Source organism: Mercenaria mercenaria, chromosome 12, assembly GCF_021730395.1.
Source record: "Mercenaria mercenaria strain notata chromosome 12, MADL_Memer_1, whole genome shotgun sequence".
NCBI lineage: Eukaryota > Metazoa > Mollusca > Bivalvia > Venerida > Veneridae > Mercenaria > Mercenaria mercenaria.
Window position 1 is genome coordinate 77,814,938 of NC_069372.1, and position 16,928 is coordinate 77,831,865.

The following is a 16,928-nucleotide window of genomic DNA, read 5'->3' on the forward strand; positions in this document are numbered from 1 at the left end:
GCTTTGAATGCGAACAGCATGGATCATGACCAGACTACGCGGATGCGCAGGCTGGTCTGGATCCATGCTGGTCACAAATGCACTGTGTTGGTTTTCTCATGGTGCTGCTTAATTATTCAATTTTGTGTTACCCGTAAATGAATTAATCATATCATAACACGATTTACTGAGTTCACAAAGTAGTATTTTAGATGTCGCAAGAATAGAAAATAAGTCGTAAAATCTCCATACCAGGCATTTACTTGCAACTTCCTGTAAAAATATATAGCGGCCTTATACAATAAATTTTTTTAAAACAACTCTGACAAAATTCGTTGAGACATTTAAACAAATGTTCACACAGATCATACGTAATCGTGAGTATATTTGAATTTCAAAAGTTCTAGGTCTTTTGTTTCGTTCTTCCAACATTTATCAAACATTTCATTTTGCGCAACAGTAAACCAATTCTTCCAGTCACCAACTTGACCTGCAAGTAGCATATAAAGAAAGCAGTTATTTTAATACATCGTGTCATATCTTGATCGTAAAATTGTTTAACAGAAACGAGTCATACTGACTTTTACTACACAATGAAGAGGGAAGCTTTATCAGTTATTCTTTGACATTGGAAGGGAAATATTGTAAAATAGGTAACGAAATATCTATAACAATCATTTTATGTAAACAGATTGTAAACAAAGATGATTGTAAATCACGGCGAGTTAAGGCTACCGGCAACTTTGTTTAAAGGATTTGTTTTGGGATGGGGGAGCTAACCGTCTGTCAAATGCGTTAAAAACATTCCTTTTAAAAGTCGTAATAACATATCAAATAATTCAAAATGATGTACAAAACGTGCAAGTACCTTTCCTGAAGAATTTGAAATCTGGTTTGATGAAAGCCTCACTTATTTTGTCTTTTCCTTTCTCCTCTGCCATTTTCTTAAAACCACACATATCAATGATATCATTTTTCAGTTGTTCATCTAGCTGTATGTCGAGAAACTTTAATAACTTATCCAGCTCATCTCTTCCATTCTAAATAAATTATCATGCACGATTACAAAAACAAATTGTAACAGTACAATCAAGTAAAGTCCAAAGAAATACACTGATGCACTCAATCTTAAAAATAATGCAGACACAACACAGCTGGACTATACACAAAATTCACTGAAACGATATATAATAGCAACTGAGACTATTTATATCTATAAATATTATATAACCTTCTCAAATGCGTTCATCTGATTGGTCAAAATGAGTGCACGTGCGGGTCCGCAAAAAGCGATATTGACCTTCAAAAGTGATAATGACTCTTGTGATATCACTTTTTCTTATATGTATGAAATACTGGCTGGTCAAATGATTGCATTTGAGAAGGGCATATAATAAAACAATTATAGACTTATGTTTCGATCAGTATGTGTTTTCACGGACCTGTAAAAATGATATTGACCTCGGACTGCGTCCTCAGTCAATATCATTTTTACAGGTCTTAAAAAACACATATTTACCTCAAAAATTGTATAATAAAGTACGCACAGTATAAAAGGATTGAGGAAACATATGGATATAACAGAAAAATTGCAATTAAAATAGTCAGATACCGGTCAGAATTTTCAAATGTTGTGTAGACTTTCATGTCATTTTATACTAGCGTTAAGACTATGCTATTCAATTTTGTTTCACTTGCAAAAAGTCAGTCTGAATCCTACTGATAATAGTCTAACCACGGGAAAGTTTTACAGTAGACTAGTTCTTGACTTCTTTAAAATTATATTTCAATAAAATTAAACAATTTTGCCATGTAAGCTAGTCAAACTGTGTTGGCCAAATAACCACATCTCAGTATTGAAGCAATATGCCCTGATATTCTAATGAGTTTACGTAAACATTGATATATAACGTTTACGAACCATTTTCAAATCTTCATAGAACATGATGTGTAGAGGGAATCCTGGATCATTCTGTACTTCGCGCTGCCATTCCAACAAATATTCACTGTACCTCCCATATTCCACTGAAAATATATTTTCGCCGGGTTTTAGCAATAACGACAGTCTAAAAGTTTTGTCCTGTCTTCTGCCCTGCTTCTGGTAAACCGGAAGTCACGGTTTAATTTTCTAATACTTCAAAAATAACCAAACGGAGCTATAATAATAAGTTTCATTAAAATCTACATTACTGAAGAAATTCTATTCCTAAAAATGTCATCAAAATAGTATCCCATTGTGAAAACTTGAGTAAGGTCCATGACCCTATCATTTTCTATTTTGTCTAATATTCGATTTTGTTTCTAAGTTTTGAAAAATTTGGTTTAATCAAATTCTACATTTTTGAATTTTGATCCGGGCGTGTGGAACTACCTTAAAGTCATTTGATTGGTTTTCCTAAAACTTCTAAACTTTTTCACAAAACAAAACTGAAAAGACTGTGTATCTGTCTATTACGATCCTTGTCAAACATTCTGTCGTTTAGTTCAAAATTTGCCACAAAATCTGTTCTACTTTTCGTCAGAAAAATCATTAGATGTACTAAAATTATGCTTTGTGCAATATTTATAGTCGTTGTCCAATACTGGCGCATAACAAAACTTGTAACTTTTAGCCTGCTGGCAGCAAGTGATTCTGCCTTTGCGACCAGTACAGACCAAGATCAACATGAACATCCGTGCAGGCCGATCATGGTCTGCAGTTTTCGCTATTCAGTCAGCAAATTTTCAGTGGACACCCCTTTGAATAATAGGTTGTACTTCCAAAATTGAATGATGGACCAGTCCATTTGAGAAATGTTGCAGACTGAAGGTTAAAGTACACAGTTTTTAAATGAATATCGCAATAGCAGAATGAATGTGACGTGCAATTGTGTAGAGTTAATGATATTCGCGGAGGCTTAATTTTTGCACCTATATTCACAAACATAGAAACTTGCAACTGCTTAGAGTTAATGATATTCGCGACGGCTTAATTTTTGCGCCTATATTCACAAACACAGAAACTTGCAAATGCGTAGAGATAATGGTATTCGCGGAGGCTTAATGTTTGCGCCTATATTCACAAACATAGAACATTTACACAACACATTTACAAACAGGTAGCATTGTCTTCAAAGACATAACACCGTCAGCATGTCCTCTATTAAATCTCGAAACTCTTCCGCCTACAATAATTGTTTCCAGTATAAAAGTCATATACCTTGGCATTCAATAAACGTTTCAATAACTTCAGAATGATTACTCACTTTTCTGTCGTTCGTCTACATGTTATATAACTCTTTATAGTAACTTTTTTATCGTGATGTGCACCACTGTTTGCTGTATGTCTTGTATTATGTAACATTTATGTCATGATGGGTTAAGCCTAAATGAGTTACAATAAAATTGTCTTGTCTTGTCTTGTCTTAGACTCTCACTAGTATTAAGGGAACCTACTTTTTCCTTGCACATACACTGGTAACCAGTCTTCCCATTTGCCATCGTAACCATAGACTTTGATACCCTTCATATGATTGTAATACGATACAGCCGTGTCTTTTGGGTTCCGTAAACATAAGACTGTTTTGATCTGCTTTTCCTTCATACCAGCCAGAGGAAGAAATCTACAATACACCAAAATAACATTCGCATGAACTTCCTGTAAACACACGAACAGTAAATTCATTATACTTCCGCCTGGAATTTGTAATACATTTCTAGTTACCTTGTTTTCTAAATACCATCATTCAACTTTTTGCATTAGCTGTAAGTGGTGTCACCGAAACTATATGCAATAGTAAAATTTATCAGCGATATAATATAAAAAACAAACTGATCAGCATAGGGCTGTAATTGATTGGGTCTTAGGCGTATCGACGATACCGATATATCAGAAGACAAATATCGACGATACATCGATATATTGATTATCAAGTTAAATTAACGACCTATTTGTTCATATGCATACTATATACCTTACTGTAAAGGCTATTTTAAGTTTTATTGCCTACTTTCCATATTTCTGTTTGATTTTGTTGTATTTGTATTTATGAAATAAAAGAAATACATGAAAATTAATAACATCTTTCATTTTTATTTTGCCTTCACTCCTTTTTTTGCATTTATCCAAATTTACAACTTTGAGAGCTTTAGTTGTTTTATAGGGTCTGAGTGTTTATTTGGATAGTATTTTGTCTCTGTAAAATATCGATTTTTGAAAATGGGAATCGATAATCGATCGACAAAAAAATATCGTTGATACATCGATATCATTTCTATCGATGACAGCCCTAGATCAGCAGTATAGCACAGAAACATCTGCCTAAACTAAAAATACCCGTGAAGTCTAAAGGAATGCTCAGTTAAAAGTTATTTCATATTTCAGTTTGTGAATAAAGAGCACATGTACATGTAAGACCAGTTAGTAACTTTCCTACGCATGTTTTGATATAACAATTTATCTAATTTTACAATTTAAAATGTTAAAATGTACAACAGTGTATGTCATATAAGTCTGAAATCCTGACATCCTGTTACTATACCTTGGCGGGAAATGACAATTTACAACTCTCGGTGAAGGTTGCTGGTCTGCCTCCGCAGCAGTTACACATTCTAGCATTGTTAAAACTTTGTTCGTTTTTATTCGCTTCGCAGACTTGTTTAAAATCATCATTAGTATTTCAAACAACCAGTTTGTGCCTGAAGATTTAAGAAGTTTTAAACAATATAACAATGTCACCGCTTACGTAATTTTAAGAGGGTAAAACCAAATTTTCCAAATTGTAAGCTAAAACATCTTTTTATTATCGAGAATTTTGTTTTACGATACTGATATAAAGTTCAGAACCAATATGTATACTACTTGTTTTATGAATTATCTCCCTTGTTAATAGATTTCAAGCTTCAGAAGAGGTCTGTGTTGTGAAAACCAATCTATCACATATTTCATTTGTGTTTCATATTCCAAATATAATATCAGTTTATATGGGTATTCTCTGATTGTGCTAAATTACAAATGTTGTAACTTTATAATCAGATATAGAACAATATACTAATGGAAAAAATCCAAACTGAAAAATACATGCGTCTTACAACAAGAAAGATTTCCTTGCCTGTTTTAGCAAATGTGCAAAGCATTAGATCGTCGTCCCGGAACTTGTAATTCGGAACATTGTCGAAAATGTCCTTTATTTCCGTTCCGGGTTTAAGGAAGATTGGTTGTATGAATCCTCCGACGTCCACCATGTTCATGGTGGCGCCACCTGCATCCGGAACTTTAATCTCTGTCATTTCTCAAACCTGTAAGGTGCATAACTGAGGGAATTAGTTCGATGGAAAATGTGTGGCGCGTGTTGAAATATTGAACAACTATTCACACAATATTTTAAATTCTAATACAACAAACAATACAAAAAGCAATGTTTACAGGTTAATGGTGCCGTCACATCGATCTACTTCTGGTTAAGAAGAAATAGTGATTTCATATTTGATATAAGATATGTTAAAATTGAAAAATTTGAGTCTAGTAGAATCATGATATAATCTATGTAAACACTTTGTTATACGTCTCGCTAAACAATGCCTTAAAATAAATTCTAACACGACCTCATTCATTTTCCTATTAAATAAAGAAGACTGAAAATTGAGTGTTATTATACAACAATTCATTTTTCTGATGTCACATTTATTATGTCATAGCGTTAAATGGCATAGCGGCGCGCGGGAAAAGAAACCAACAGAAAACGGGCAAATATTTAATGAATGTCGTCAAGGATGTAGTTTAAAATGCTTGGTAACGTGTTAGAATCGAAATCATTTATCTCATTTAGTGATTTGGTGTTGAATAAAATCATTGTTTGTCGTTCAGATGCGTAAATTAATGTATCACTCGTGCTGAGCCCTCGTGATAGACTTTCTTCGCATCTGAACTCCAAACAATGATTTTATTCAGCGACAAATCACTAAATGAGATATTATGATATATTTAACAAATAATCAAGGCCTTCGAGTTGTTTATCGTCTGATTTACCACGGTTCAGAGTTCAGATGCGTAGGGATTGAACCACGAGGGTGTTAGCCCGAGTGGTTAAATACTGAAGCATTTGAACGATGGACCGTGGTAAATTAGACGATAAATAACAAGAAGGCCTTGATTGTTTTCATTCTGACATGCTCATTGATATATTTCAATAAATATTATACTGGACTTCATTTACGCGAGGAGTAATGTATCGGACGTCATGCGGCAATTTGACGTCATAATTGACGTCATAATGCTCTCTTACCGGTCCGCGCGTCAATCGTTGTTTATCGCAGAATATACAGAGCTTGATTTCCTTCTTTGTTTAACTGGAAATCAAACCGAGTCATGTTAAAATATTTCTTAACTAAACCATGCCTCTGCAATACATGTATATCATTCCTTTATTTCGTAGGTAGATGTGCTTCAAAGTAATGTACTACATGAAAAACAAAAAAAAAAAATAAGAAAGAAATTGTTTGTTAAAGTAGCATTTACGTTCATATTACAATTATAGGAAGAAACAAATATTCTGTAATAGGAGTTGAGAAATGTGCAGCCCGATACAGGACTCGAACCTGCGACCTTCTGCTTGCAAGTCAGATACTCTATCAACTGAGCTAATCGGACAATCAATATCATAGACTAATTATATACATTATGTACACACTGCTACAATTCATTATATGAGCCGCGCCATGAGAAAACCAACATAGTGGGTTTGCGACCAGCATGGATCCAGACCAGCCTGCGCATCCGCGCAGTCTGGTCAGGATCCATGCTGTTCGCTAACAGTTTCTCTAGTTGCAGTAGGCTTTAAAAGCGAACAGTATGGATCCTGACCAGACTGCGCGGATGCGCAGGCTGGTCTGGATCCATGCTGGTCGCACACCCACTATGTTGGTTTTCTCATGGCACGGCTCATATAATGAACTGCAAATAAAGACCCGCTGCAGGGAGGCGGAAAGTCACCTTACTATGGAAGCGTCCTGGTGCCAGTAGAGAGGTTTAAATTTGTCTGACGTACGACTAACTATCTCCTATGCAGGAGTTAGTGTCTCCTACGTAGGACTTAACTATGAAACTTGAAGGTTCTAGGTCAAATGGTTTTCCAGTTATTCATCGAAATGAAGTGTGGCGGACGGACTTACTGCCTGACAGGGCAAAAACAATATGTCTCCTCAAGTGTGGGGCAGCGCCGTACCAAGGCAGTTGCCTCGGTTAAAATTTGAGGAGCCAAATAGAAAGTAAAAAGTAGGCCTATCACACTGATGAAAAATTCAGTTATAAAATTTCAAAAAAGTATATTAATATCATTAGAATATATCAGAATATCATTTGTCTCATGACACCATTGAGGCAAGGTGAGGCAGAAATCCTAGCAGTCATATTGATAGACTTGATAGGTCCAGTTCCAGGGCCGGTCCACCTCCCCGAGGTTGGCTGAGAAGTGACTTATACTCATCAAAGTTACACCCAATTATTTATTATCTATTATCAAATTTAAACCCAAAAACGCACCACAGGCCACTATTTCATACTGATATTTAAAAATTTTCCAGGGAAGAGCCCCCAAACCCCACTAAAATAAGAGGGGGTAACCCCCTCCCATACCTCAAAATTTAGACCAAAAAATGCACCATAGGCCACCATTTTGAACCTGTATTTCAAACATTTCAAGGGGAAGCCCCCCTGACACCACTAATATTAGGGGAGAACCTCCTCCCATACCTCAAATTTTAGACCAAAAAATGCACCAGAGGCCACCATTTCATACCTGTATTTCATTTTTTTTTCCAGGGGAAGAGCCTAGCCCCCTGACCCCTCTAAAGGCCACCATTTTGTGTCTGTATTTCAAAATTTTCCAGGAATAGTGACCACTGACCCCCACTAAAATGAGGGAGGGGGACCCCCTCCCATACCTTAAAATTAAGTCCAAAAATGCACCAGAAGCCACCATTTCATACCTGTAGGACTCAATATCTCCTACGTAGGATCGGCGATATATGACCTTTTTGTGTCGATTCGCCGTAAACCCCAACTCATTCATTCCTACGTAGGACATAGTATCTCCTACGTCTACGTAGGACATATTAAGTACTACGTAGGAGTGAGTATCTCCTACGTAGGAGATAGTATGTCCTACGTAGGAGATATTATGTCCTACGTAGGAGATACAAAGTCCTACGTAGGAGATATAAATCGTACGTAAGATAAATTTAAATCTCTCTACTGGCACCAGGACGGCACCAGGACGGTGCCAGTACCTTACCTCTGCAATGAAATATAGAATGCACTTTTATTTAGCCAAAATATTGTCAACCTTCACGTTTTACTGTCGCAATTAGTTTGAATTATTGCACTTAATTATTTTCCACTCTGATATATCTGATAATAATTATAAAGAATAACTGAAAATGTTCACGATACCACCATTTTCTCTATTTCACTATCGGACTTTATCACGCACATTAGATACTGATCGTCAGAAAGGTTATAATCACACGTTTAAATGTTATCAACGCAAATATCTATATTTAAAACTGGGACACTTTGCAAACAGTGACTACATAACTCTTGTTTGCATGCAGTAACCTTGTACAAACAGCTTTCGGTTAAAATGATCGCTTGAATTGAGACAAGTGCTATTTAGTTAAGACATATTGATGGCGCATGTTTAATACTGCTTCAAAACGTTGTCTTTATCTTATAGCTAAATAAATCGACATCATACATACACATGCATAAGATTATATATACGAGTACGACAACGTTGCAGTGTTCTGAATTTTGTTATAATATATGACGCTGATTGAAATAAAGAATGACGTCCTACAAGTATGCATACTCGCATAGGTACAAACTCACAATCTCTCAATTACAATAAATAACAGCCAAACCTGTAATGATCTGCCAACTGTGTGACTACCAAAGACAGGCGGCTACCTAAGTCAGATGGAAAAGAGGACAAAACGTTTTTGTTCGTGTCTGTTGAATGCAGGTACCAACTCAACACAGTTGACTACTAGTGCTGAATATTCAGCGATTTCCTGAGGTACACTATTTCTATGCCCATCGTTTTCCTGAAATTATCAGCCATCAAATACTAAAGAAATAATAAGGTCCAAAGCGTCCCTTCGTGATATATTCTTATGCATAAGAATTCAAAACACGGGTTATTCTACGATAAATCACACCTGAAAACTTGTTATTTCAATTCTAACACGACGTATACTAGTATCAATAGTGTTAGAAAGAATGGTAATTACTGTTTACGACATGGACTACACTTCTTGCTACGCACCTGAATCATTCTATACATAGAGGATGTCGTCACTACTTTGCTCGCGAATGGGTTATCGCAAAAATTATGGCATGTAGAGTACAGAAAAATCAAAAGAAGAAGTTTAATTATATTATATTGCATAGTACACCTCATTTACCTTATTTTATAAAATTTTGTTATTTTGCAAACTATCTCTGTAAAATAGAAAAACAACAGTTCAAAAGGTTAAATCAATATGCTTAACGAATTAAAGATGATTATGGTATATAGCGCTTTGCTCTTTTTTGTGTGTGCAAAACTCTTAATTATAACGAATATCATGTCAAAATGTATGATCATTGCAACTATGAATTTCACAACTTAAACTTATCTTAGACTTAAAACAAAATGTATCTATTAATGAAATTCCAATCAGACTATATCTGTGACTAGATGTTACGTTTTCTTGTGACAATGTAAATGAAATTATTTGAAATGTTAAAGTAATAACAACAATTGAATCTTGCGACACACACTAAATTAATCAGTTCCTTTTTAGATATAAGAGAAAACAAACCCCGCTTTAACATTTGCCACCAACTACAGTTATTGTATGTGAGGTGATGCGGAAACAACTAGCCAAGTATGAAACATTGTCACAAAACATATTCACAAATATAGCTGGAAAAGATATACACTAACCTTTATAGATCTAAATCATCTCAGTTTTACTGAGTTCATAGACAAAAATGCAAGAAGTAGATAACTACATTTTTTTTTCATTTTGAGTAATGACGACATGATTACTTATTTAGAAATTTGGCAAGCAAACCAGGACATCGATCTGGAAATCGTTCTGGATTTAAAGCGACTAACCCACACATCGTGTTGTCTGATGTTAAAAAATCAAACTTTGCTTTATTCACCTATAATGCAGCATATTGGATGTTCTTACAATGTATTTTTCATCAAATTCTGTTGAATATCGTTTTTTTCCTAATACATTTAAAACAAAAACATTCGTCTTCAATTTCTTATAAGGGTTTCCCGGTTTATATATAGAAAAAAAGGAAAAAAAAAACGGAATTCCCGTCAGCAAACATCACGTGATTTTCAAAACAGCGCACACGTTTAGGTATCGCACACTATTGTGACGTTTTGAAATAAAAACAAACAAAATAGTAACATAAAATGAAGTCAGTACACTTAGTCCGTTAACAATGCAGTCAGTGATTTCTCGTTGGCCTAGTGCGGTTACGGTATTCGTATTATACGTGTTCGTCGTGAGTTCGATTCCTAGACCCGTTAGTTTTGCCTTTATTTTTTTTTCTTAAATACAATTCAATGAGAACAAATCGAGCTAGTAAATATAGTTCTAACTTGTTCACTAAAATTGTACGTCACAACTGACACGCAGTTATGTCTAAATACGCTCTACCTTTAATATGATTTAATATTTTTTAATCTTTCCTCTGATATTTTTAAACCTGTACGGGTTAGTTTTATAACAATCTTACACTTCACATTAATAGAAGCATTGCCCGGCCATAATTTTAGGATTATACTACCAAATTTTTTCGAAAATAAGAAAAAAAACAATAAATTAGAAACTGTTTTATTTGATTAAAATGAAAAAAAAAACTGGAAAAAAAACAGAGAAAAAACAAACTTACACAAAGTATGTAATGCAAACTGAAAAAAAAATGGGAATCAAACTCCCGAAGAAAAGGTATAATAGAAATACCGTAACCGCTTGGCCAACAAAGAAACACTGACTAAGTCGTAAACTTGGTGTTTTGACTTATTTTATGTTATTGTTTTGTTTTCACTTCTTAACGCCATAATACTGTGACCTACCTATAGTTCGGTCTTTTAATAATGGAGCGGTCCGTTATTTAGGTAGTGTTATCCGGTACGATATAGTGGTTCTTACCTAAATAGGTAAAGTAAATCATGCTGACTTCCCTAATCGGTAGACCAGTATATAAACTGATCCATCAAACTACATGCGCATTTTTGATTTGCTACCCACGTGATGATAGCTTCTAAACATACTGTCGCGTCTCGTTCTATATTTATCAATGTTTACAAAATAAAGCGCTGTAACGGTTTACAAAAGTACATGAGAAAAACTGCAAAAATTCGAATGTTTCCGTAATTCTGGAAACAATAAACTAGCCAACCATTATGTTTCATGTAACTATATGAAACAGTGGCGGTATTTTGCCTTTCGGTGATCATTTATTTTAAAAAATACAATTCACAATGTGTGGGTAAGTCGCTTTAAAACAGTTAGGAAAATTAACTTTAGAGCATATAATTATGGTAAAGTCCCTAATTTTAGTGAAAGCAAACTCGAGGCCTATTTCTCTTCCATTTAAGCCGATATAATGTTTTAGATTTTACCACCCTAATGAAAGACATGATACAAGCCTATTGTGATTCTGCTGCTTCCAAAGCATTGTTTAACATTAATAACAGCAACTGCTGTATATTTATAGGTTATTAGCTTTGTATCGGGAAATATGCACTCGTTCTTCAGCGGAAATATTGCACGACTTCAGGAGCGCAATACTCTTCCGCTGAAGAACGAGTGCATATTTCCCGATGCAAAGATAATAACCTTTTTATTACATATGCATCTATATGTATAAATATTACGTAAATATCATAAATATGTTCAATAGCCTGAATAGGATTGACAATACTGAACTAAATAGAAAAAAAATAGTGCAACAACACACACTGAATTACGTCACGCATCCGATATGAAGTTCAGGCGTCAGTGTATGGAAAAATATTGACGTTTCCGGTACCAGTGTAACTGAACGGGGAATAGAAACGAGTATGTAATAAAATGCGATATTCTGAAATATGAACAAAAATATCTCCCCAGCCCCCGTCGAATTGTACAGAAATGTTTCAGGAAATGGCATTCAGAATCTCAGCTAGATGAAAACATATGCAAAGGAACGAACTCTTTCGCGCTCTAGCTACATTTATCATTTTCACTGGATTCGGTATATAACTTGTACATTTTACCTAAATTCATTTTTATAAGACAGGAAACGTGTCATTCTGTGTAAATTTCACCACTCACACAACGCTGGAACAACATGGATAAAGCTTTAGCCAATGAGATTAGTGAAGCAAAAGATCCGCGTTGATCGCACCATCTCATGCATCTTGTGTGTTATTGAATTACATAGAGACGTAGTAACTATTCAGAGTTAGATGGTAGTCTCGGTAGAAAGATGCCAGACCCCTAACATCACATTATTTCAAACTTAAGCTGGTACCAGAGTAGAACTCACAACCCTTCCTTATATGAGGATTTCGGGTGCATAATGTACATTATGCTGAAAATCCAGCGATGCGATATTTTTCAGCCATACTTATGATAACTTTATAAGACATAGTACGTTATGAATATTGTGCTTCATAATATTCAAAAGAAATCTTGTATTTATATTTATTTCCCTTCTGTAAATTCCAGTTTATTTAGTTCTGTCCATTGCTTTCTCGCTTAGGGCACAGCCATTATTTTATCTGGGGACCATACGCCGCTTTTCATGGAATCGTACTCTGTGCATCTTTGAAAGTTCCATGTGCACCGCCGTATGACGCATCTGCGGATGTCTCTAAATTATATTCTGGTACTTATAACATGTTTAAATGTTGAGTTCTGCTCAACCCGGGGCTAGCGGGCGTGGACGGTAGCTTGCATTTCCACTACCGTTCATGAACAGGCTCAATCAAACCGGGCCTGCCACATCTTCTTCTTCACAGGTATATTTCTTCAATATTGATTGAAGCACACTGCTCAAGGGAGTAATATCACAGTGTTTGGCGACCTGTAGTTTTCTACTTTTTAAATTTATTTTTGTTTTTATACGAAACAGTTTAATGTATAATTCACGTGAGCAATGAATATCGTTTTTAGGCAGTTTCTTCTACTATTATTCTGTTTTTCTGTAAAACCTTTCATAACATAGTTTATTTCTTATAAAAAGAAATTAATTGACATGTGTAAAACATTATTAAAACAAATTTGACGTTATGACGACGACGCCGACGTTGGCCTGAATGAATTATTATTATTATTATTTATTATCCTCCAATAATGAAGATTACATACACAAAACATAGCACATATGTATATACAGAAACATATATAAACAGAAATACACAAATATTTACACATTTCTAAAAGCTATACAGACATTTATATATATCTCAGTGACCTTTTGTTTCTTTCGTTCATACATATCACTGAACGCCTATAAAAAGTACGGTTTTACAATCTTTTACCTTGATATTACTTGCTGTATACATACATTGAGAGCAACATTATCTATAATTAGTCATATATAAACCATTAAACAATACATTAATACCCATTATGTTGTATGTATGGACTCTAGGCAATATCATCCACACCCCTTACCGAAACGAAATATTAGAGGTACAGAAATTCTTGCCATTACTTAAAGACTGGTTCAAACCTTATATCATTCACATGAGGGCATTATGAATCTGTGTCATTTATAAGCCTACAATCACACAGTTGTAAAATTGCAAGCAGCATCATGGAAACCCTTACCGAAATGAAACATAAGAGTTTTAGAGTTTTAGAAACTAGTGCAATTTTACCACATCCTACCTATTACATAACACACTCAGTTTATCATGTATATTAAAATACCTTTAAAATATTGTGCAACAACATTAAAATATTCCTCAAATAATTTATATTTTGAACATGCTCATTTGTTGCCAATACAGAGGTTAGGTCGAACAACAAGATTTTGACCTGCTCTTTGGGGCTTGATACAATCAAATGAGTATAAAAGTCTTGTCCATTCGTAAGAAAAATATACCGCCACAACTTAAGCCTTTCGCCATTATTTCCTGTACAAAAACATTTTGTGTGTTAGCAAATCAGTGACTAGTCTGTTACACTTTTGACACACTTGTGGATATTCGCGAGAATAAAACAGTCCCATGGCATTTACAACAGAAGTACAATATGGTGCTAACACCGGATTGGTCTTACTTAATTTCCATAACTCACAGCTTCCTTCAATGTTTACTGTTAACTCCGTCCGAACGTCAGGGTATTTTGCAGTCAAGTTTAAAATCATATTCCATTTTGCTTGACCAATTACTGCCGCACGAAGAATATTTCTCCACTGATAATTACTTGGGAACATACCCGATAAACTATACTCTGTCAAATTATCTAAAAGATTATACTTCTGCAATATCTTATATATATCTGGTACAAATCCATGCATTTGCATATCACAATTTAAAAAGCTGAATAGTCTCTTGTTAAATAAGTCTTTTGCATTGTATTGTGTAGGAAGCCGACATAACTGTCCTAAAAATTGCAGCTTTCTATAATCAATTTCGCAATCAATAGGATGGGAACCTATGGCCCTTAAAGCAAAATCAGTGTTTATATTTGCGGAAAGATGTTGAACATATTTGATACAAAATCTGTGTGATCGTTCAAGCTGCAGCAGATCAGACGGAGCATAATTGTTCCAAAGCTCACATCCATACATCCCTTTCGGTATGACGATTGATCTATAGATGGAATACAACGTTGTTGGATTTAACTCATCAGCATTTAAACCACAGTTAGATATACTGAGCAGGGTACCACGTAGTTTAACACCCGCATTATACATGTTACTTTTACTGGATAGTAAACTGTCTGTGTTAATACCAAGATGAACATAGGACTCAGTTTCCAGTATCTGTTTCTCACCCAAAAACCAACGCCTTGGTATATCGCTTTTACATTTGCTTTCATTAAAAACAATTATACCACACTTATCTGGATTATACTCGTATCGCGGTGAGGAAATATTCATATTGTATATGGAGAATCCTAAATTACTGTTCTCTAATTCTTGTATAAACCCATTTATAAATAAAAGATAAAGCAAAGGCGAACTCTTCCCGCCTTGACGCGTACCCTGTCCAACACAGAACCACTCGGACCTAAATTCGTGACTTCTGACACAGCTGGTCATGTTCGTGTACAGGCTGACAAATGAAAGAAAGGCCATCGGGTCAATGTTTGCTTCAATCAGTTTAAAAAGAATCGCATCATGCCAGACTCTATCGAAGGCCTGCTTGGCGTCCAAGAAGCAAACGTACAATTTACTGTGATTCTCTTTGCTGTATAAAATACTTTCCCTTAATATAAATGAAGTCAAATGATTAAAAATAAATAAGGCTTCTGGAATGGCAAAAGTCACCGTATTTCGTATTTTATCAAAAAAAACAAAAACAAAACAAAAACAAAACCATCCTAATATTGAAAATATTGAGATAAAAACGAATTGAAACATTCAGAGGTTTATTTTTTTTATTTTACAAAGATTTTTTCTTTCTAATGTTACAGCACTAGAACCTAAATATGTATTGCTCTAAAATATCACATATATACTAAAACATCTTTTAAAATGGCGGGGGAACTCGTAAGTGCACTGCTTTGCATCCAGTTGCATTCGCGTGACGAGAGCTAATCTTTCAAGCATTCAAAATACGGTGAAAGAGGCTATAGTGAAATTGTAATACCCAACGTGTCAGGGAGGAAATACTCATGGACAGTTACGATCAGAATATCATGTAGTTTTCTCCCTTTAAACACAATGTTTGTTTAAAGATTAATGTGATTAAACTATAACACAACTCTTATCGTAACTCTCAGGACCAATTACGGTTAAGATTGCAGAGTTTGTCTCCCTGTCCGACATATTTCCTTTGGACGCTGCTGTGAAAACCCAAATGTCGTACATTTTAGTGGTGTATCAAGTCCAGCTTTTGATGATGGAAGAAGATTCCGGTACCTCCCCCCCCCCCCTCCCCCCTCACACACCCCCAGGCATTTATTGCAGACACGGGCTATCACGCACCTTTGTGGACCAACCGCCTTTTGTAAGCCAGTTGTATCACTTCCTGATATGAAACAAGTTACACCACAGGCAAGGTTTAGATCCCACATCGGTAATGGGCAAGTGATGTTTGAAGACAGCGGCCTGAACCACTTTGCTACGTAAGTTCTTCATTATTATAATTTTGTACTGATGCGTTTAATAAAACCTGTAAAAAGATCTTTTGGAAGCAAAGAATGCAACCAAGAAAAATAATAGCAGACTCGGTTCGACTGAGTCTGTTCATGAGATGTAATGAAATGTGCAACAAACCTCACGCCCCCTAGCACCGGCTTAAGCGGAACTCTATTACACGCATGTTGAATGGACTTCATGATCCCAAAGAACAGAAAATATAACAACACTGGAGGCTTTTTACAGCCGCCACACGGCACTTAAAGATTGCTGTTGTGATAGTTAATAAAATCTATAAAATGATCCTTTGGAAGCAAAGAATGCAACCAAGAAGAATAATAGCAGACTCGGTTTGATTGAGTAACAATATATATTTATATTTGTAACAATTTCTGACTCCAGAATGAAGTTGTATTTTGTCTTGGTTGCGCAATCAAGGAATTTTTAATTCATTTTCTAATATGTTGGATTTCTTCTAGTTTATATAAAAATGTAACCTACGAGAGGGTATTAGTTCAAACTATGTGTTTTTATTTTAAAGTTTGAATAACGTGAAATTTCGACTTACTTTCTTAAAGTGCCAACAATCTCTAGTTTTGAT

General features: G+C 35.1%; 1 protein-coding gene across 3 annotated transcripts; it reads right to left on the reverse strand.

Moving 5' to 3' along the window:
- Positions 1-222: 222 nt before the first annotated feature.
- Positions 223-8,480, reverse strand: LOC128547474 (sulfotransferase 1C4-like). Of its 3 annotated transcripts, none has more exons than XM_053520397.1 (7): positions 8,411-8,480; positions 5,070-5,256; positions 4,500-4,656; positions 3,415-3,581; positions 1,901-2,004; positions 848-1,019; positions 223-469 (listed from the first exon to the last, which is right to left on the reverse strand). In XM_053520397.1, exons 2-7 carry the CDS (start codon positions 5,245-5,247, stop codon positions 345-347), a joined length of 903 nt encoding a protein of 300 aa, XP_053376372.1. In that variant the 5' UTR covers positions 5,248-5,256; positions 8,411-8,480; the 3' UTR covers positions 223-344. The 3 variants fall into 3 exon arrangements, with proteins under 3 accessions (XP_053376372.1, XP_053376371.1, XP_053376370.1); XM_053520396.1 differs by having other exon boundaries at positions 8,408-8,473; XM_053520395.1 differs by having other exon boundaries at positions 8,250-8,456.
- Positions 8,481-16,928: the final 8,448 nt, after the last annotated feature.

Coding starts and splice junctions, on each gene's coding strand:
- LOC128547474 (XM_053520397.1), bottom strand. CDS start 5,247: ATGACAGAGATTAAAGTTCCGGATGCAGGTGGCGCCACCATGAACATG. Junction 3,582..4,499: donor AATTGTCATTTCCCGCCAAG/GTATAGTAACAG, acceptor GGTGTATTGTAG/ATTTCTTCCTCTGGCTGGTA. Junction 470..847: donor TTTCAAATTCTTCAGGAAAG/GTACTTGCACGT, acceptor TGCTACTTGCAG/GTCAAGTTGGTGACTGGAAG.